This window comes from Trachypithecus francoisi, unplaced genomic scaffold, assembly GCF_009764315.1.
Source record: "Trachypithecus francoisi isolate TF-2019V2 unplaced genomic scaffold, Tfra_2.0 Lachesis_group0, whole genome shotgun sequence".
Taxonomy (NCBI): Eukaryota; Metazoa; Chordata; class Mammalia; order Primates; family Cercopithecidae; genus Trachypithecus; species Trachypithecus francoisi.
In genome coordinates, this window is record NW_022681453.1 from 24,157,084 (window position 1) to 24,176,161 (window position 19,078).

General features: G+C 39.0%; 1 protein-coding gene across 1 annotated transcript in view; it reads right to left on the reverse strand.

Moving 5' to 3' along the window:
* ERC2 (ELKS/RAB6-interacting/CAST family member 2) overlaps window positions 1-19,078 on the reverse strand; it is a 1,005,625-nt gene that overhangs the window by 520,662 nt on the left and 465,885 nt on the right. Inside the window, exon 8 of the mRNA XM_033210156.1 lies at window positions 141-278. Coding sequence (XP_033066047.1) covers window positions 141-278 — 138 coding nt within the window. The remainder of the gene's footprint in view (window positions 1-140; window positions 279-19,078) is intronic.

The window sequence follows — 19,078 nt, forward strand, 5'->3', positions numbered from 1 at the left end:
GGGGAGAACAAGGACCAGCTGGGACTAAAGGTAGTGTTAGCAAAAGAAGAAAAGCAGGCACATTTAAATGCATTTGGATTAACTTTCCCCAACTCTGTTTCCCCACATCCTGATTCCCCAGTTTTTGAGTGCATGCTCACCTTCTCTGACAGAGCTTCCTCTAGCGTTGCCAGTGCAGTATCTGTATTGCTGGAATCCGTCTGCAAGGACTTCACTCTGTCTTTCAGGTTGGTCAGTTGCTTGTCTTTATCCCTAAGTTGTTCTTGCAAGTTTTCAATCTAAAAATAAAAATCAATATTTTAATGCATATTTGATTACATATCCTGGGCCAAAATTCCTGAAGTGGATCTATTAATAAAAAAAAAAGAAGAAAAAAAAGACCTGAAATGATAGAAATTGTCAGTATGAGGTTATGCTTTGAGGTTAGACTCAAGGCCATTTTGATGAAATCTTCATTTCTCCATATAGTTCAACTCTCTGTATTTAAATGGTGATACAGAGGAGCAGAGTATCTCCCTCCATACAAAGGTAAGCCCTTCTGATACATATGTAAGCACTATTATTTCTTTGTATTTCTATCCCTTTTACCAGCCTTTTAGATCTCAGGTCAATAGGCTTGAACTTGGTACACTGAACCAGGGAAATATTATGCAAGATGAATTCATTGATTAAACAGACATTTACTGGGGAGCCTATTCTGCACCAAGCACCGTATCAGTATATGGCAGATCCCATGTAGCCATTCACTCACTCCTTTATTTCAGTATTAAAGTTTGTGATATGCCAAATGTTGTCAAGTGGCTGTTTCAAAGTAACCACATGAAAAGCCAAGTAGGTTATCACCAGCAGACTATTAATGGGAAGAACTTGTGATATAAGTCAAATGTAACAAGTACTAAACACTCCATTTGGCAACTAAGTCATGTGCTGGCAACCAACCAGCCACTTTTATCCACTATCTGCAGCCTGAAATAAACACGCCAAATAGCCGATTATAATGCCTGTCCAGGAGCAGCAGCAAGGACTTTCTTCTGGGCATTGAGGACATTATCATTCATGTTTTTATTCTCTGCTTTCAAACCATGTATTTCTTATCTAAGGATTTAAAAAAGCCTCACTATACAAACAATTTATTCGTATTAAGGGTTTTAAAATGACAAGGAAAAAAAGCAGTACAACTTTAAGATAAGTCCATTCAAAATATTTGCATTCTGCACCCAACTTTCTCAGGGAATCATTCCAAAAGTATGTTTCACAATGTACACTCAAACAAATTTTTTGATTACTTGATTCCCTTAGCATGTATCTGGAATGGTAATCCAAATAATAATAGTAATCCCAGTAGTAATGAGGAGGAGGAGATGATTACAGTGACAACAGAGGTGGCAGCAGTAGCAGCCTCAAAAATAGCTCTGGATGCAAAGACAATGGCTTTGCTGACCTTCAATCTGGAGGACATGGCCTTAGCTAATTTTTTCAATGGCTACAATGGAAACCCGTAAGCTTTGTGGCCTAACAAAGATGGAATTTTTCCTTCTTTCCTTCCTTCCTTCCAGCTTCCTTCCATCCTTCGTTCCATCTTTCCTTCATTCATTTTTTTTTCTTCTGCCTTGAGATAGACAACTTAGAAACTCAGGTTACAGGTCAAATAATTATTCTTTTTCTTTATCAAAATGTAATGTGTTCCCATCCAGCTGCCACTATGAAAATTCATTGCCACTCCGTGGAAAACACAGCAATTCAGAAGGCATAATCATCTCCAGTCAAAATAAAGGCTTCCTCCCTTCCAGACAAATGTTCACACAAAAGTACACATGAGTAAGAATATGGATGGTTATATGTTAGAATGATACTGGTTATGTGGAAGAAGCCAGCAGCTGAGAGGACTGACTCTTGGAGAGACTATATGTTATTACTTTGAATACACCCATGGATACATTTGTGTACACATGTGTACGCAAATCCTTAGCAGTTCTGAGCAAACTAATTAGATCCACTGGCTCACCCTGGGAGACAGTGCCCTGGGCATAAGAGGAGGACATTAGCCTTGGGGCAGTAGTAGGCAGCACTTTCAAAGGACTTTGGGCATGAGAAATAGAGGCCAAAGGAAAAGTGGCTGTGCACTTATGTCACAATCCCTGGGGCCTCCTCATATAACCAAAAAGACTAGGGAGACTGAGGGTCAGGGTCCTACTGGAATGCAGGTAGGGGTTAAGAGCTGGAGAAATAGGAACGGTGGAGACTGAGGGTCAGGGTCCTATTGGCATGCAGGTAGGGGTTACGAGCTGGAGAAATAGGGATGGTGGCAACTGAGGGTCAGGGTCCTTCTGGCATGCGGGTAGGGGTTACGAGCTGGAGAAATAGGGATGGTGGAGACCAGAGACATGTAGGTGGTATATCTGTTTATCTCACATCTAAGAACCCAGCAAAAGAGCCAATGATACTGCAGGCATGACTGACTAACAGAGGTGGAATTAAAGATGCATTTATTGAACTAGGGATGCACCACTTTAAGAAATGCTGCACAAAGATCACCAAAAATGACTCTTAAGAGAAAAAAATAAGGTACAGAACAGTGTGTAGCATATAATCTCTTGCATAAAATTTGAAACATCTATAAATAGATAAATATATCTGGAAAAAATCACAAGAAATTTTAACTTTTGTGGGGGTAAGGTCTGGGAGGCAGAAGGAAGAGGGAGTTTCTGGTTTTCATCTTTGTACATTTGTGTAGATTTCTGCTTGAATTTTCTAACCATGTGGGTTTTATTATTTTTAAATGTCAATCAGGGTTATCCAGCGGGTAAAATTGTGGGCCATTTTTGGTTTATATTTTTATATAAAATAATAAATATTGTGCACATGAATATATAATAATTTAATAAATGACACAAATGCCTACTTAATACTAAATTGTTCAAGTTGCCAGCAGTTACTGATTGTTGATATATTTATTTATTTATTTAATGGGATCTAAATATTTTTTTCTTTTATTTTAGGTTCGGGGGTACATGTGAAGGTTTGTTATATAAATAAACACGTGTCAAGGGGGTTTGTTGTACGTAACATTACATCGCCCAGGCATTAAGCCCAGTACTCAATAATTATCTTTTCTGCTCCTCTCCTTCCTCCCACTCTCCACCATCAAGTGGACCCCAGGGTCTGTTGTTTCTTTCTTTGTGTTCATAAGTTCTTATCATTTAGCTCCCACTTATGAGTGAGAACATGTGGTATTTGGTTTTCTGTTTCTGTGTGAGTTTGATAAGGGTAACAGCCTCCAGCTCCATCCATGTTCCCATGCAAGACATGATCTCATTCTTTTTTTTTATGGCTGCATAATATTTCATGGCATATATGTACCACATTTTCTTTATCCAGTCTGTCATTAATGGGCATTTAGGCTGATTCCAAGCTCTTGCTATTGTGAACAGTGCTGCAACGAACATTCACATACATATGTCTTTATGGTAGAATGCTTTATATTCCCCTGGGTGTATACCCAATAATGAGATATTGGTATATTTAAACCATGGCCTATTATGCAAGTATTTAAAATCCTGTTTGCATAGCATTGCTAACTAAATGAAAATAGTAGAATCTTTAAAAAGCAGAATGTAGGCCGGGCGCGGTGGCTCAAGCCTGTAATCCCAGCACTTTGGGAGGCCGAGACGGGCGGATCACGAGGTCAGGAGATCGAGACTATCCTGGCTAACCTGGTGAAACCCCGTCTCTACTAAAAAATACAAAAAACTAGCCGGGCGAGGTGGCGGGCGCCTGTAGTCCCAGCTACTCGGGAGGCTGAGGCAGGAGAATGGCGTAACCCGGGAGGCGGAGCTTGCAGGGAGCTGAGATCCGGCCACTGTACTCCAGCCTGGGTGACAGAGCGAGACTCCGTCTCAAAAAAAAAAAAAAAAAAAAAGCAGAATGTAAAAGAGTATGGCATTAATTTTGTAAAAAGAAAAAATTATTGCATAGAACAAAAATATATATAAGGAATCTACTAAAATGTTTTATTTGGCAATGGGGTGACTAATGATTTTATTTCTCCTCTTCATGCTTTTCTGTATCTGCCAGTGTGTTTTCACTGAGTGTAAACAGAATAAAACGATATTTTAAAACCAACTACAAAATATCAGAGTGGTTAAGTGAGTTTCGAACAATAAGTTTTTGCTTTTTAAAAGGACTCTGCAGGAGAAAATATTCCTTTCATACTCCAAAGATGACTGAATTCTTAAAATTAAAACTTAAAAGACTGGAGAGAATATAAAATTCTGTATCTTTTTAAAAAGTACTGCACATTTTTTCTCATGTTCACAAATTGTTATGACATTTATATGAAAAATGTTGGGAACCTTTTTCTTCAAAGGGTGAGGTTGTGCATAGTTCAAATAGCAGAAACTGGAAAATAAGCAAATTGAAAACAAGGGTTAGGATGGGAAGCTTTGGGGGTGGAAAGTGAAGGGGTTTTTTGAGAAATATCATACTGCAGAAATGGACACCACCTTAGCAACACAGACAACAAAGTATGAGACGACCCTGAGCACAAGAGAGCTAGAGAGAAACCCTGCCCTTTCCTTTGACCTGAGCTGCCTTTTGGTCATGGCTGGGAAGATTCAGAAGGAGCCAGTACTGCTGAAGCAATAGCTGCGCCTTCTGGGGCAGAACCCTGGAAAGGAGGTAAGAGAGGAGGAAAGCTCAGACCCTGGAGGTCACTTGACAACCCTAATCCTAAGGCCTTTAGCTGACTTCTGAAGCTCTGCCCAAGAATTAATGGGGTCCTTAACTCTGGGCTTGCCAAGCCTGAGATGGGCCAATGTTCAGCAGGGGATCTTTGTTGTGAATTTCACACAAGTGTAGTCCTCAGCACAAAAGGGGCCTCTGACTAACAGCCACAGTCTCCTTGACTCCACATTTGCTCCTCCTTCCATTTGGTCTCCATGCTGCAGCCAAGGGTAAGCTTCCTAATATGCAGATCTAACTATGACTTCCTTCCTTAGAACCCTTCAATGTCTCCCCATTGCCCCCCAGAAAAAGCCCAAACTCCCTGATATCATACATGATGCCCTCCAAGGGATGGTCCGTGTGATCTTCTACCATCCCTCAGTTCAAGTCCTGGCCCTGACAAATCACTAGTGCTATTCCCTAGCACGAGGATCTCCTTATATCTTCCCTATCTTTGCGTATCTATTTCCTCTTCCTGGAGCCCTCTTTGCACTCCAACTTTTCATCTACTCAAGCTCTACTCAAACCTTTAGATATCAGCACACTCCTTGCCTCCTTCAGGACTCCTTCTCTAATCCCCCCAAACCAGGTTAAGTCCCCTAATCTGCATTTTTCATATAGTATTAAAATTGCTTCCTTACTTATCTATTTCCGCAACTTGGCTGTGAGCTCAGTGAAGACAAGAGCTCTGTTCTACTCACTGTTGTATCTCCGGCTGCAGCACCCAATTGTTGACAACACCACGTATTAGCTTATTGAATGAATGAAAGAAAGAAGGAAGGAAGGAATCCTAAAGAAAGTGGCTTGTGTAAAAGGAAGAGGCCAGAGTAGGTGATGGCTGAGTCCCTTCAGCTCTGGGATTCTACAAAGAAGTAATAAAAAGTGATGGAGAAAGTCTATAGCTTAAAACAGGACCTAAAACATACTTAGTCATTGTTATAGTTTCAAATATTACCCAGATGTATCTTTCTGGTTGTTTTCATTATAAAATTCCAAAATCCATTCACTAATAAAATTTATCTTCTAAGACTTGTCTCTGGATTTTGTGTTATCCACACCTAGAGTATCAGTTAATATTATTAGCTAAAGCAACAGAAACAGCTCAGTCTGATTTTAAGCAGAAAAATGGGGAAATTCACAAAACTGCCAGAAAAGCTAGAAAACCAAGGTCAGAGAAAGTAGAATTATGCCCAAAGTTTTGATGCAAGTGGTCTAGTGCAAACGCTGTTGCTCCAACTGCTGAAAACTAGACATTGAGGCTTACAGTACAGTGAGCTCTGTCCTACTTGTTCTATCTTTGGCTGCAGCACCCAACTGTGTTGGCAATACTACATATTAACTTACTGAATAAATGAAAGAAGTGAGAAAGGAAGGAACCCCAACAAGAGTGGCTTCAACTGACCCCTGGACACCACCACTAGCCCTGTGGTCATGCTGCCCCATGACCTTGACTTTGCAGTCCCTGCAGCAGAGAGAGGGTCCTTCACAATCCCAACATTCCAGTGACACTGGGGCAGGTACATCTAATGAGGAAAGCCAAGGTAAGGCATACAGCCCAACTGCAAGGGAAGCTTAGAAACCAAGTGTTGGCAATTTCATCTTCCATAGTGAGATGTTCTTCATAAAATCAGAACAAAGCTCAGAGTCTGGATGGCCAAAAAATAAGACCCATATCCACAGTACCTAGGGACAGCTCTGGTGTTAGCTCCCGAGCCAGCAAACTGCACCATCCTAGAACAATTGCTCTGGACTTTCTTTCTCTCAAGTTTCTACAGGCCTACAAGGTTAAGGTTTGACTCAGACACTTCTCCAGTTTGGCTAAGTTCCCTCTTGAATCTGGGATCCTCTTTCAAGCTCATTCAGGTTGTTGGTATTATTCAGCTCCTTGCTGGCTGCTGGCCAAGGCTACTGTCAGCTTCCGGAGGCTACAGAAAGGCCCTTGCCACATGGTACTTCCCTCCCTCTTTAAAACCAGCAACCAAGCATTTCTCACATATAAAATCACCCTCCTGCTTGGAACATCTCTGACTTCCCTGTCTCTGACCTCTAGCCCTAGATTTACTGTGCTTATGTGATTAGGTAGGGCCAACACAGATAATCTCCCTTTTGATCAACTTAAGGTCAATAGACTAGTGACCTTAATTACATCTGCAAATTCTCTTTTGCATAAAATGTAACCTAAGCATAGACATAACACCAACAGGCACATAATATGGGAACCATCCTAGAATTATGCTTATACCCATATTTTTTCTTTGAAATAAAAACATGTTGGTCTTTTAGATCTCTTAAACAGATGATTCTGTGAGTGGAATTTATTCAAAATGGAGGAATTCTCCACTCTAATAGGATGTATAACATTTTAATATGGTCAAAAAAATAGAATAAAAATTTGAAAACGAACTTTCAGCTTATAAAAAAGTTAGTATTGTATGCAGCAGACCTCCTTCCCCATTTCTTTTTTTCTTTTTTTTTTTTTTTTTTGAGATGGAGTCTCACTCTGTTGCCCAGGCTGGAGTGCAGTGGCATGATCTCAGCTCACTGCAAGCTCTACCTCCCAGGATCAAGCCATTCTCCTGCTTCAGCCTCCCAAGTAACTGGGACTACAGGCATGCACCACCATGCCCAGCGAATTTTTGTATTTTTAGTAGAGACGGGGTTTCACCATATTGGCCAGTCTGGTCTCAAACTCCTGACTTCAAGTGATCTGCCTGCCTCGGCCTCCCAAAGTGCTGGGATGACAGGCATGAGCCACTGCAACCGGCCACCTTCCTCCATTTCTTGGACCTATCTCCATTCTTAAGCAGCATAGGTTCCCTGCATTAGGGTCTATTCAGGAAACCTGTTTAATGAGATGACTATTTAGAAGGCAACATATAGCTGTCTCCAATCAAAAAGCAGCCTCACAACTTTCAGCTAGTATAACAATGTCATGATGATGATGAGGAGGAGGATGAGAATGATGAAGATGACAGCCATTATTTATTAAGTGATTCCTATAAGCCAGGCACTGTACTAAAATCTTTTTGACATTTTATTTTGAGATAATTGAAATTAGCCTGCAGTTATAAGAAATAATACAAAGAGAACTCTTTTACTCTACTTAGTTTCTGCTCATGGTAACATCTAGAATAATTATAGTAAAATACTATAACCAGGGAATTGACATTGATACAACCCAATGGCCTTATTCATATATCATGAGTTTTTGTATGCACTCATGTGCATTTGTGTGTTTGCGTGTATCTGTATTTAGTTCTATGCAATGGTACCACACGTGTAGATTTATGTGACCACCACCAAAGTCAAGATACAGAACAAGTCCCACACCACAAAAATCTCTTGCATTGTCCTTTTATAGCTGCACACAAATCCCTCCTGCCTCTGTCCCATCCTTAACTCCTGGTAACCATTAATCTCTTCTACATTTCTATAATTTGGTCATTTCACAAACGTTAAATAAATAGTCATACAGTATGGAACCTATGGGATTGGCTTTTTTCACTCAGCATAATTCTCTGAAGATCCATCAAAGTTGTTATAGTTATCAATAACTTCTTCCTTTTTATTGCTAGGTAGGTATTCCATGGCATGGATATCCCAGCTTGCTTAAGCACTTACCTGCTGAAGGACAACGCTAATTTTTTGTATTTTTAGTAGAGACGGGGTTTCACCATGTTAGCCAGAATGGTCTTGATCTCCTGACCTCATGATCCGCCCGCCTCGGCCTCCCAAAGTGCTGGGATTACAGGCATGAGCCACTGCACCCAGCCTGGATCATACTTCTGATGTCACTTTCAAGGTTTGTTGCCTAGTCTTAAATCATGAAGATTTTCTCCTATAGTTTTTCTAACAAATTTATACTTTCATGTTTTATATTTAAGTCCATTATCTACTTTTTGTAATTTTTTGCATAAGGTGTGAAATTTAGGCCAATGTTCAATGTGTTGCCTGTAGATATCCAACCGATGTAGCATCGTTTGTTTAAAAGGCTATCCTTCTTCTACTGGAATGCTTTTGCACTTTTGTAAAAAAAATCACTTAGGCTTATTTGTGTGGCTGTATTTCTGGGTCCTATTCTGTCCCATTAATCTATACCTCTACCCTTCAACAATATCACACTGTCTTGATTACAGTAACTATATAGTACGGTTTAATATTAGCAGAGTGAATCTTTTAACCTTATTCTTTTTTCCCCAAGATTGTTTTAGTTATTCGGGGGGTTAGGCCTTTTCATAAGAAATTTATAAAATGTTTGTCTATGTCATCAAAAACTTTTGGTGGGATTGTGATAGGAATCTCATTAAATCTATATAGCGCTATTTGAACAGAATTGACACCTTTACTATGTTGAGTCCTCCAATTCATTAATATAATACATATCTCAATTTGTTTAGGTCTTCTTTAGTTGTGCTCATTAACATTTTATAAGTTTCTTTTATATAGATTCTTTTATACAGATATTCTTTCATTTTATACAGATCCTGCATGTTTTCCTAAGTTTGCATCTACCTATTTTATTTTCTTTGGATAATTGTAAACAGTCTTATGTTTTTAATTTTATCAATAGCCTCCACATATTCTGTTGTTAGTATATAGATATGTAACTAAACTTTGTGTGTTGATCATGTATCCTGAGACCTTACTGAAGTCACTTACTAGTTCTGGGAGTGAGGTGGGTTGTTTTGTTTCATTTTTTGTCCCTTTTTAAAGATTCCTTCAGATTTTCTGTGTGGACAACAATGTCATCTGCAAAAAAGGATGGCATTTTTTTCTTTCCTTTTTGCAGTGGCTAGGGCTTTGGAGTACTATGCTGCATAGCAATAGTGAGAATAGACATCTTTGTTTTTATCCTGAATTTACAGGGAATACATTGAGTCTTAATGGTGAAAAACAGATGTTCTCTATAGGTTTTTTGAAAATGTGCTTTATCTAGCTCTCCTCTGCTCCTAACTTACTAAGAGTTTTTTTTACGAATGGGTATTGAATTGTGTAAAGTGCTTTCTCCGTGTTAGTTAACATGTTTTTTTCATCTTTATCCTGTTTATACAGTGGATTATAATAATTGGTTTTGGTGTGCTAAATCAGCCTTGCACACCAGGAATAAATTTCACTTGGTCATGGCATATTATTCTTTTTATACACTTTTGAATTTGATTTATGTAATATTTTGTTGGAGATTTTTATATCTAAATTCATGAGAGACAGTAATCTATAGGGTTGTTGAGGGTTTTTTGGCTTTATTCTTTTTGTTTTTTAATTTGATACCGTCTTTTTCAGGTTTGGGAATCAAAGAGTTACTGCCATCATAAATTAGTAGGAAAGTGTTCCCTCTCATCTCCTATCTGGGAGAAATTGAGTACAATTAGGATTAATTCTTTAACATTTTGGTAAAATCCTCCAGTGAAGCCATCAGGGCTCAGAAATTCTTTTTCAGGAGCTTTTTAGCGACGCCTTCAATGTGTTTCATGGTTTTAAGACTATTCGGTTGTCTATTTCATGTTGGTTACATTTGGATACTTTGTGGTTTTTTAGAAATTGGTCCATTTCTACTAAACTGTCATATTTATGAGCATAAAGTTATCTATAGTATTCTTCTATTAGGTTTTTAATAGCCACAGGAACTGTAATGAGAGCTTCTGTTTCATTTCTGACATTGGTGATATACGTCTTCTTTCTTTTATTTTTCTCAGGGTTTCTGCAGATTTATCAATTTTATTTATGTTTTCAAAGAAGGAGTTTTTAATGTTATTGATTCTCTCTGTTGTTTCTATATTTTTGATTTTATTAATTTTTGCTCCATTTTTATTATTTCCTTCCATCTACTTAGTTTCAGTTTATTTTGTTCTTCTGGGTTATTGAAATAGGAACTTGGAGTATTCATTCAAGATCTTTCTTCTTTTTTCATATAAGCATCCAATGCTTACATTTTCTTCTCAGCACTGCTCTAGCTGCATCCCACACACTTTGATATTTTGTGTTTTTCTTTTCATTCAGCTTTATGTATGTTTTTCCTTTGAAACTTCATCTCTCGACTATGGGTTACTCAGCAGTGTGATGTATAATTTTCAAGTGTTTATAGATTTCCTTGTCTTTCTGTTATCAATTTCTAGTTTTATTACATTACGATCATAGAACATACCTTATATAAGTCCAGTTTGTTCAAATTTGGTGAGGTGTGTTTTGCAATGGAGGATATGGTTTATTTTGGTGAATATTATATATGTACTTGCAAATAATGCATTTCAGCAGCTGTTAGGGATATTCTATAAATAGCAATTAGTTGATAGAATTGATAGGTTCTTTCCATATTTTTCTACTTTTCTACATTTAGTTTCCTATATTTAGTTTCTTTATTTAGTTCAATTGCTGATAGTGGCATGTTGAAGTCCCAAACTATAATTGTGAATTCATTTATTTTACCTTTCAACTCTAATAGTTTTTCTTTCACATATTCTGAAGCTCTGTTGCATATACATTTAGGATTGCTATATCTTCTTGGTGAATTACTTTGTTTTATTATGATATAATGTTACTGATTGTCCATAGTAATTTTTTCTGCTCTGAAGTCTACTTTATCTGATATTAATATAGCCATTCCTGCATTTTAAAAATTAATGTTAGAACAAAGAGTGATGTCAGTAAGACGGCAGAATAGGAATTCCCAGTGCTAATCCTTTGACAGAAACATCAATTTGAACAACTGTCTATGCATGAATAACCTCCTTCATGGATGCGAATTAATCTATCGGTAAGTAATCATACTCCCTGAATGGAGCAGAAATATAAGAAAAGACTCAGTGAAGAGAGTAAGAACAGTTTCACATTATTCAATCAGCCCTTCCTGAATCCCAGGCAGTGCAGTATGGGGGGAGAGATACAAGGGGAAACGAGAGTAAAATGAGCACCTGACTTTGCTATGGATCCTAGCACCAGGCCTCCTCCAGTGAACCCTGGCTCCAGGCTGGCCCCTGAGAAGTCAGATTCCAGGCCCACTCTATCACCGGACCAGCCCTGTGGGCACAGCATTAACACTTCCCAGTGAGGATCAGCACTAGGCTGGCCTTCGAATACTCAACACCAGGCACATACCCATAGACCCAGGCACCAGGCCTGCACCAGCCCAGGTGAGCCCCGGTGAGCTGGTCCCCATAGATATGAGATCCAGTCCCACCCTAAATAACCCAGGTTCCAGGTCTCTACCATGGACTCAGTACTGGACCTTCCCATGTAGATGCTGCTCCAGGCCTACCTCGGCATACCCATGGCTGGCCCCACGCAACCAGGTACCAGGCCAGCCAGCCCAAGGACTCTAGCGGCAAAGCTGCCCAGACTCCATCTCATGGCCCCTCCAAAATCTCTGGACAGGCTAACAGGTGAAGGCCTTTCCCTGCTGAAGCCAGTCTGTAAAGACTAGAAAAGGAGTCTACTTCTTCAAATGTGCAGACAAAAATTCAAGGCCACAAAGATCAAGAATAATCAGGGAAACTTGATACCACCCAATGAACAAAATTAAGCATGAGTAACCAACTGTAAAGAAATGACTGTCTGTAAACTGACTGGCAAAAAATTGAAAGCAATCATCTTTAAAAACCTCAGTAAGCTACAAGAAAACACGGACAACTAAAGAAAATCAGGACAATAACATACAAATGACGAAATACATAAAAACAAGAAAAAACAAAAAAACATCCTGCAGCTAAAGAACATAACTAAACTTGAAAAATTCCACTGGGAGCTTTAGTATAGTTTGATTTGTTTGACCCCTCCAAATCTCGTGTTGAAATTTGATCCTCAATCTTGGAGGTGGGGCCTAATGGGAGGTGTTTCAGTCATGGGAGTGGATTCCTCCTGAATGCCTTGGTGCCATCCTTGCAGTAATGAGTGAGTTCTCACTCTATCAGTTCCAATGAGAACTGACAATGAGAATAAGAGTCTGCCACCTCCCTCTTCTCCCTCTTGTCTCCTTTTTTGCCATGTGATCTCTGTACACACCAGCTCCTATTTGCCTTCCACAAAAAGTGGAAGCAGCCTGAAGCCCTCACTGTGCTGATGTCAGCATCACGCTTCTTGTACAGCCTACAAAACCATAAGCCAAATAAACTTCCTTCCTTTATAAATTCCTGAGCCTCAGACATTCCTTGATAGCAACACGAATGAACTATGACAAACTTCAACAGCAGATTTAATCAGGCAAAAGAAAGAATCCACAAACTCAAAGAAAAATCATTGGAAAGAAATAATGACAGAAAACTACCCAAATCTGGAGAGGGAAATGAGTATTCACATCCACGAAGCCAAAAGAGCCCCAAATAAATAAAAAAAGATGTTCACTGAGATACAATATGATCAAATTCTAAAAAGTCAAAAACAAAGATAATTTTAAAAGCATTAAGAGAAAAGTGATTCATCATATAAAAAGGAATTTCCTTAAGACTATCAGATTTTACAACAGGAACCTTGCAGCCCCAACCAGGCACTGTGGCATGGCACATTACTATACTATCAACTAGCTACTTGGGAAGTGAGGCTGGAGGATCACTTGAGCCCAGGAATTCAACTCCAACCTGAGAAACATAGTGAGACGCTGTCTGTTTAAAAAATAATAATCATAAAGAAAGAAAAAAAAAAGTAAAAAGAAAGGCTCGGCAGAGTAGCTCATGCCTGCAATCCCAGCACTTTGGGAGGCCAATACAAGAGCATCATGTCAGCCCAGGGGTTCAAGACCAGCCTGGGCAACAGAGTGAGACACCATCTCTACAAAAAAGAAAAAGAAAAAAATTAGCAGGGCATAGTGGTGCATGCTTGTGGTCCCAATTAACAAATTATTGTAGCTATAGTTTTTTTTTTGTTTACTTTTTATTTTTTATTTTATTTTTATTTTTATTTTTATTTTATTTTATTATACTTTAAGTTCTAGGGTGCATGTGCATAATGTGCAGGTTTGTTACATATGTATACTTGTGCCATGTTGGTGTGCTGCACCCATCAACTAGTCAGCACCCATCAATTCATCATTTATATCAGGTATAACTCCCAATGCAATCCCTCCCTCCTCCCCCCTCCCCATGATAGGCCGCGATGTGTGATGTTGCCCTTCCTGAGTCCAGGTGATCTCATTGATGATTTCCCACCTATGAGTGAGAACATGTGGTGTTTGGTTTTCTGTTCTTGTGATAGTTTGCTAAGAATGATGGTTTCCAGCTGCATCCATGTCCCTAGAAAGGACACAAACTCATCCTTTTTTATGGCTGCATAATATTCCATGGTGTATATGTGCCACATTTTCTTAATTCAGTCTGTCACTGATGGACATTTGGGTTGATTCCAAGTCTTCGCTATTGTGAGTAGTGCCGCAATAAACATACGTGTGCATATGTCTTTATAGCAGCATGATTTATAATCCTTTGGGTATATACCCAGTAGTGGGATGGCTGGGTCATATGGTACATCTAGTTCTAGATCCTTGAGGAATCGCCATACTGTTTTCCATAATGGTTGAACTAGTTTACAATCCCACCAACAGTGTAAAAGTGTTCCTATTTCTCCACATCCTCTCCAGCACCTGTTGTTGCCTGACTTTTTAATGATTGCCATTCTAACTGGTGTGAGATGGTATCTCATTGTGGCTTTGATTTGCATTTCTCTGATGGCCAGTGATGATGAGCATTTTTTCATGTGTCTGTTGGCAGTATGAATGTCTTCTTTTGCGAAATGTCTGTTCATATCCATTGCCCACTTTTTGATGGGGTTGTTTTTTTCTTGTAAATTTGTTTGAGTTCTTTGTAGGTTCTGGATATTAGCCCTTTGTCAGATGAGTAGGTTGCAAAAATTTTCTCCCATTCTGTAGGTTGCCTGTTCACTCTGATGGTAGTTTCTTTTGCTGTGCAGAAGCTCTTTAGTTTAATCATATCCCATTTGTCAATTATGATTTTGCTGCCATTGCTTTTGGTGTTTTAGACATGAAGTCCTTGCCCATGCCTATGTCCTGAATGGTACTACCTAGGTTTTCTTCTAGGGTTTTTATGGTATTAGGTCTAACATTTAAGTCTCTAATCCATCTTGAATTAATTTTCGTATAAGGAGTAAGGAAAGGATCCAGTTTCAGCTTTCCACTTATGGCTAGCCAATTTTCCCAGCACCATTTATTAAATAGGGAGTCCTTTCCCCATTTCTTGTTTCTCTCAGGTTTGTCAAAGATCAGATGGCTGTAGATGTGTGGTATTATTTCTGAGGACTCTGTTCTGTTCCATTGGTCTATATCTCTGTTTTGGTACCAGTACCATGCTGTTTTGGTTACTGTAGCCTTGTAGTATAGTTTGAAGTCAGGTAGCATGATGCCTACAGCTTTGTTCTTTGGACTAAGGATTGTCTTGGCAATTTGGGCTCTTTTTTGGTTCCATATGAACTTTAAAGCCGTTTTTTCCAGTTCCGTGAAGAAACTCATTGGTAGCTTGATGGGGATGGCATTGAATCTATAAATAACCTTGGGCAGTATGGCCATTTTCACGATATTGATTCTTCCTATCCATGAGCATGGTATGTTCTTCCATTTGTTTGTGTCCTCTTTTATTTCACTGAGCAGTGGTTTGTAGTTCTCCTTGAAGAGGTCCTTTACATCCCTCGTAAGTTGGATTCCTAGGTATTTTATTCTCTTTGAAGCAATTGTGAATGGAAGTTCATTCCTGATTTGGCTCTCTGCTTGTCTGTTACTGGTGTATAAGAATGCTTGTGATTTTTGCACATTAATTTGTATCCTGAGACTTTGCTGAAGTTGCTTATCAGCTTAAGGAGATTTTGGGCTGAGACAATGGGGTTTTCTAAATATACAATCATGTCATCTGAAAACAGGGACAATTTGACTTCTTCTTTTCCTAACTGGATACCCTTGATTTCTTTCTCTTGCCTGATTGCCCTAGCCAGAACTTCCAACACTATGTTGAATAGGAGTGGTGAGAGAGGGCATCCCTGTCTTGTGCCAGTTTTCAAAGGGAATTTTTCCAGTTTTTGCCCATTCAGTATGATATTGGCTGTGGGTTTGTCATAAATAGCTCTTATTATTTTGAGGTACGTTCCATCAATACCGAATTTCTTGAGCGTTATTAGCATGAAGAGTTGTTGAATTTTGTCAAAAGCCTTTTCTGCATCTATTGAGATAATCATGTGGTTCTTGTGTTTGGTTCTGTTTATATGTTGGATTACGTTGATTGATTTGCGAATGTTGAACCAGCCTTCCATCCCAGGGATGAAGCCCACTTGGTCATGGTGGATAAGCTTTTTGATGTGCTGCTGAATCCGGTTTGCCAGTATTTTATTGAGGATTTTTGCATCGATGTTCATCAGGGATATTGGTCTAAAATTCTCTTTTTTTGTTGTGTCTCTGCCAGGCTTTGGTATCAGGATGATGTTGGCCTCATACAATGAGTTAGGGAGGATTCCCTCTTTTTCTATTGATTGGAATAGTTTCAGGAGGAATGGTACCAGCTCCTCTTTGTACCTCTGGTAGAATTCAGCTGTGAATCCATCTGGTCCTGGACTTTTTTTGGTTGGTAGGCTATTAATTATTGCCTCAATTTCACAGCCTGCTATTGGTCTATTCAGGGATTCAACTTCTTCCTGGTTTAGTCTTGGAAGAGTGTAAGTGTCCAGGAAATTATCCATTTCTTCTAGATTTTCTAGTTGATTTGCGTAGAGGTGTTTATAGTATTCTCTGATGGTAGTTTGTATTTCTGTGGGGTCGGTGGTGATATCCCCTTTATCATTTTTTATTGCATCTATTTGATTCTTCTCTCTTTTCTTCTTTATTAGTCTTGCTAGCAGTCTGCCAATTTTGTTGATTTTTTCAAAAAATCAACTCCTGGATTCATTGATTTTTTGGAGGGTTTTTTTGTGTCTCTAACTCCTTCAGTTCTGCTCTGATCTTAGTTATTTCTTGCCTTCTGCTAGCTTTTGAATGTGTTTGCTCTTGCTTCTCTAGTTCTTTTAATTGTGATATTAGAGTGTCAATTTTAGATCTTTCCAGCTTTCTCTTGTGGGCATTTAGTGCTATAAATTTCCCTCTACACACTGCTTTAAATGTGTCCCAGAGATTATGGTATATTGTATCTTTGTTCTCATTGGTTTCAAAGAACATCTTTATTTCTACCTTCATTTTGTTATGTACCCAGTAGTCATTCAGGAGCAGGTTGTTCAGTTTCCATGTAGTTGAGCAGTTTTGATTGAGTTTCTTAGTCCTGAGTTCTAGTTTGATTGCACTGTGGTCTGAGAGACAGTTTGTTATAATTTCTGTTCTTTTACATTTGCTAAGGAGTGCTTTACTTCCAATTATGTGGTCAATTTCAGAATAAGTGCGATGTGGTGCTGAGAAGAATGTATATTCTGTTGATTTGGGGTGGAGAGTTCTATAGATGTCTATTAGGTCCGCTTGGTGCAGAGATGAGTTCAATTCCTGGATATCCTTGTTAACTTTCTGTCTCGCTGATCTGTCTAATGTTGACAGTGGAGTGTTGAAGTCTCCCATTATTATTGTATGGGAGTCTAAGTCTCTTTGTAAGTCTCTAAGGACTTCCTTTATGAATTTGGGTGCTCCTGTATTGGGTGCATATATATTTAGGATAGTTAGCTCTTCCTGTTGAATTGATCCCTTTACCATTATATAATGGCCTTCTTTGTCTCTTTTGATCTTTGATGGTTTAAAGTCTATTTTATCAGAGACTAGGATTGCAAACCCTGCTTTTTTTTGTTCTCCATTTGCTTGGTAGATCTTCCTCCATCCCTTTATTTTGAGCCTATGTATGTCTCTGCATGTGAGATGGGTCTCCTGAATACAGCAGACTGATGGGTCTTGACTCTTTATCCAGTTTGCAAGTCTGTGTCTTTTAATTGGAGCATTTAGTCCATTTACATTTAAGGTTAATATTGTTATGTGTGAACTTGATCCTGCCATTATGACATTAACTGGTTATTTTGCTCGTTAGTTGATGCAGTTTCTTCCTAGCCTCGATGGTCTTTACATTTTTGCATGGTTTTGCAATGGCTGGTACTGGTTGTTCCTTTCCATGTTTAGGGCTTCCTTCAGGGTCTCTTGTAAGGCAGGCCTGGTGGTGACAAAATCTCTAAGCATTTGCTTATCTGTAAAGGATTTTATTTCTCCTTCACTTATGAAACTTAGTTTGGCTGGATATGAAATTCTGGGTTGAAAATTCTTTTCTTTAAGAATGTTGAATATTGGCCCCCACTCTCTTCTGGCTTGTAGAGTTTCTGCCGAGAGGTCTGCTTTTAGTCTGATGGGCTTCCTTTTGTGGGTAACCCGACCTTTCTCTCTGGCTGCCCTTAAGATTTTTTCCTTCATTTCAACTTTGGTGAATCTGGCAATTATGTGTCTTGGAGTTGCTTTTCTCAAAGAGTATCTTTGTGGTGTTCTCTGTATTTCCTGAATTTGAATGTTGGCCTGCCCCACTAGGTTGGGGAAGTTCTCCTGGATGATATCCTGAAGAGTGTTTTCCAACTTGGTTCCATTATCCCCCTCACTTTCAGGCACCCCAATCAGACGTAGATTTGGTCTTTTTACATAATCCCATACTTCTTGCAGGCTTTGTTCATTTCTTTTTCTTCTTTTTTCTTTTGGTTTCTCTTCTCACTTCATTTCATTCATTTGATCCTCGATCGCTGATACTCTTTCTTCCAGTTGATCGAGTCAGTTACTGAAGCTTGTGCATTTGTCACGTATTTCTCATGTCATGGTTTTCATCTGTGTCATTTTGTTTATGACCTTCTCTGCATTAATTATTCTAGCTTTCTACTTATGGCTAGCCAATTTTCCCAGCACCATTTATTAAATAGGGAATCCTTTCCCCATTTCTTGTTTCTCTCAGGTTTGTCAAAGATCAGATGGCTGTAGATGTGTGGTATTATTCCTGAGGACTCTGTTCTGTTCCATTGGTCTATTTCTCTGTTGTGGTACCAGTACCATGCTGTTTTGGTTACTGTAGCCTTGTAGTATAGTTTGAAGTCAGGTAGCGTGACGCCTCCAGCTTTGTCCTTTTGACCTAGGATTGTCTTGGCAATGCGGGCTCTTTTTTGGTTCCATATGAACTTTAAAGCCGTTTTTTCCAGTTCTGTGAAGAAACTCATTGGTAGCTTGATGGGGATGGCATTGAATCTATAAATAACCTTGGGCAGTATGGCCATTTTCACGATATTGATTCTTCCTATCCATGAGCATGGTATGTTCTTCCATTTGTTTGTGTCCTCTTTGATTTCACTGAGCAGTGGTTTGTAGTTCTCTTTGAAGAGGTCCTTTACATCCCTTGTAAGCTGGATTCCTAGGTATTTTATTCTCTTTGAAGCAATTGTG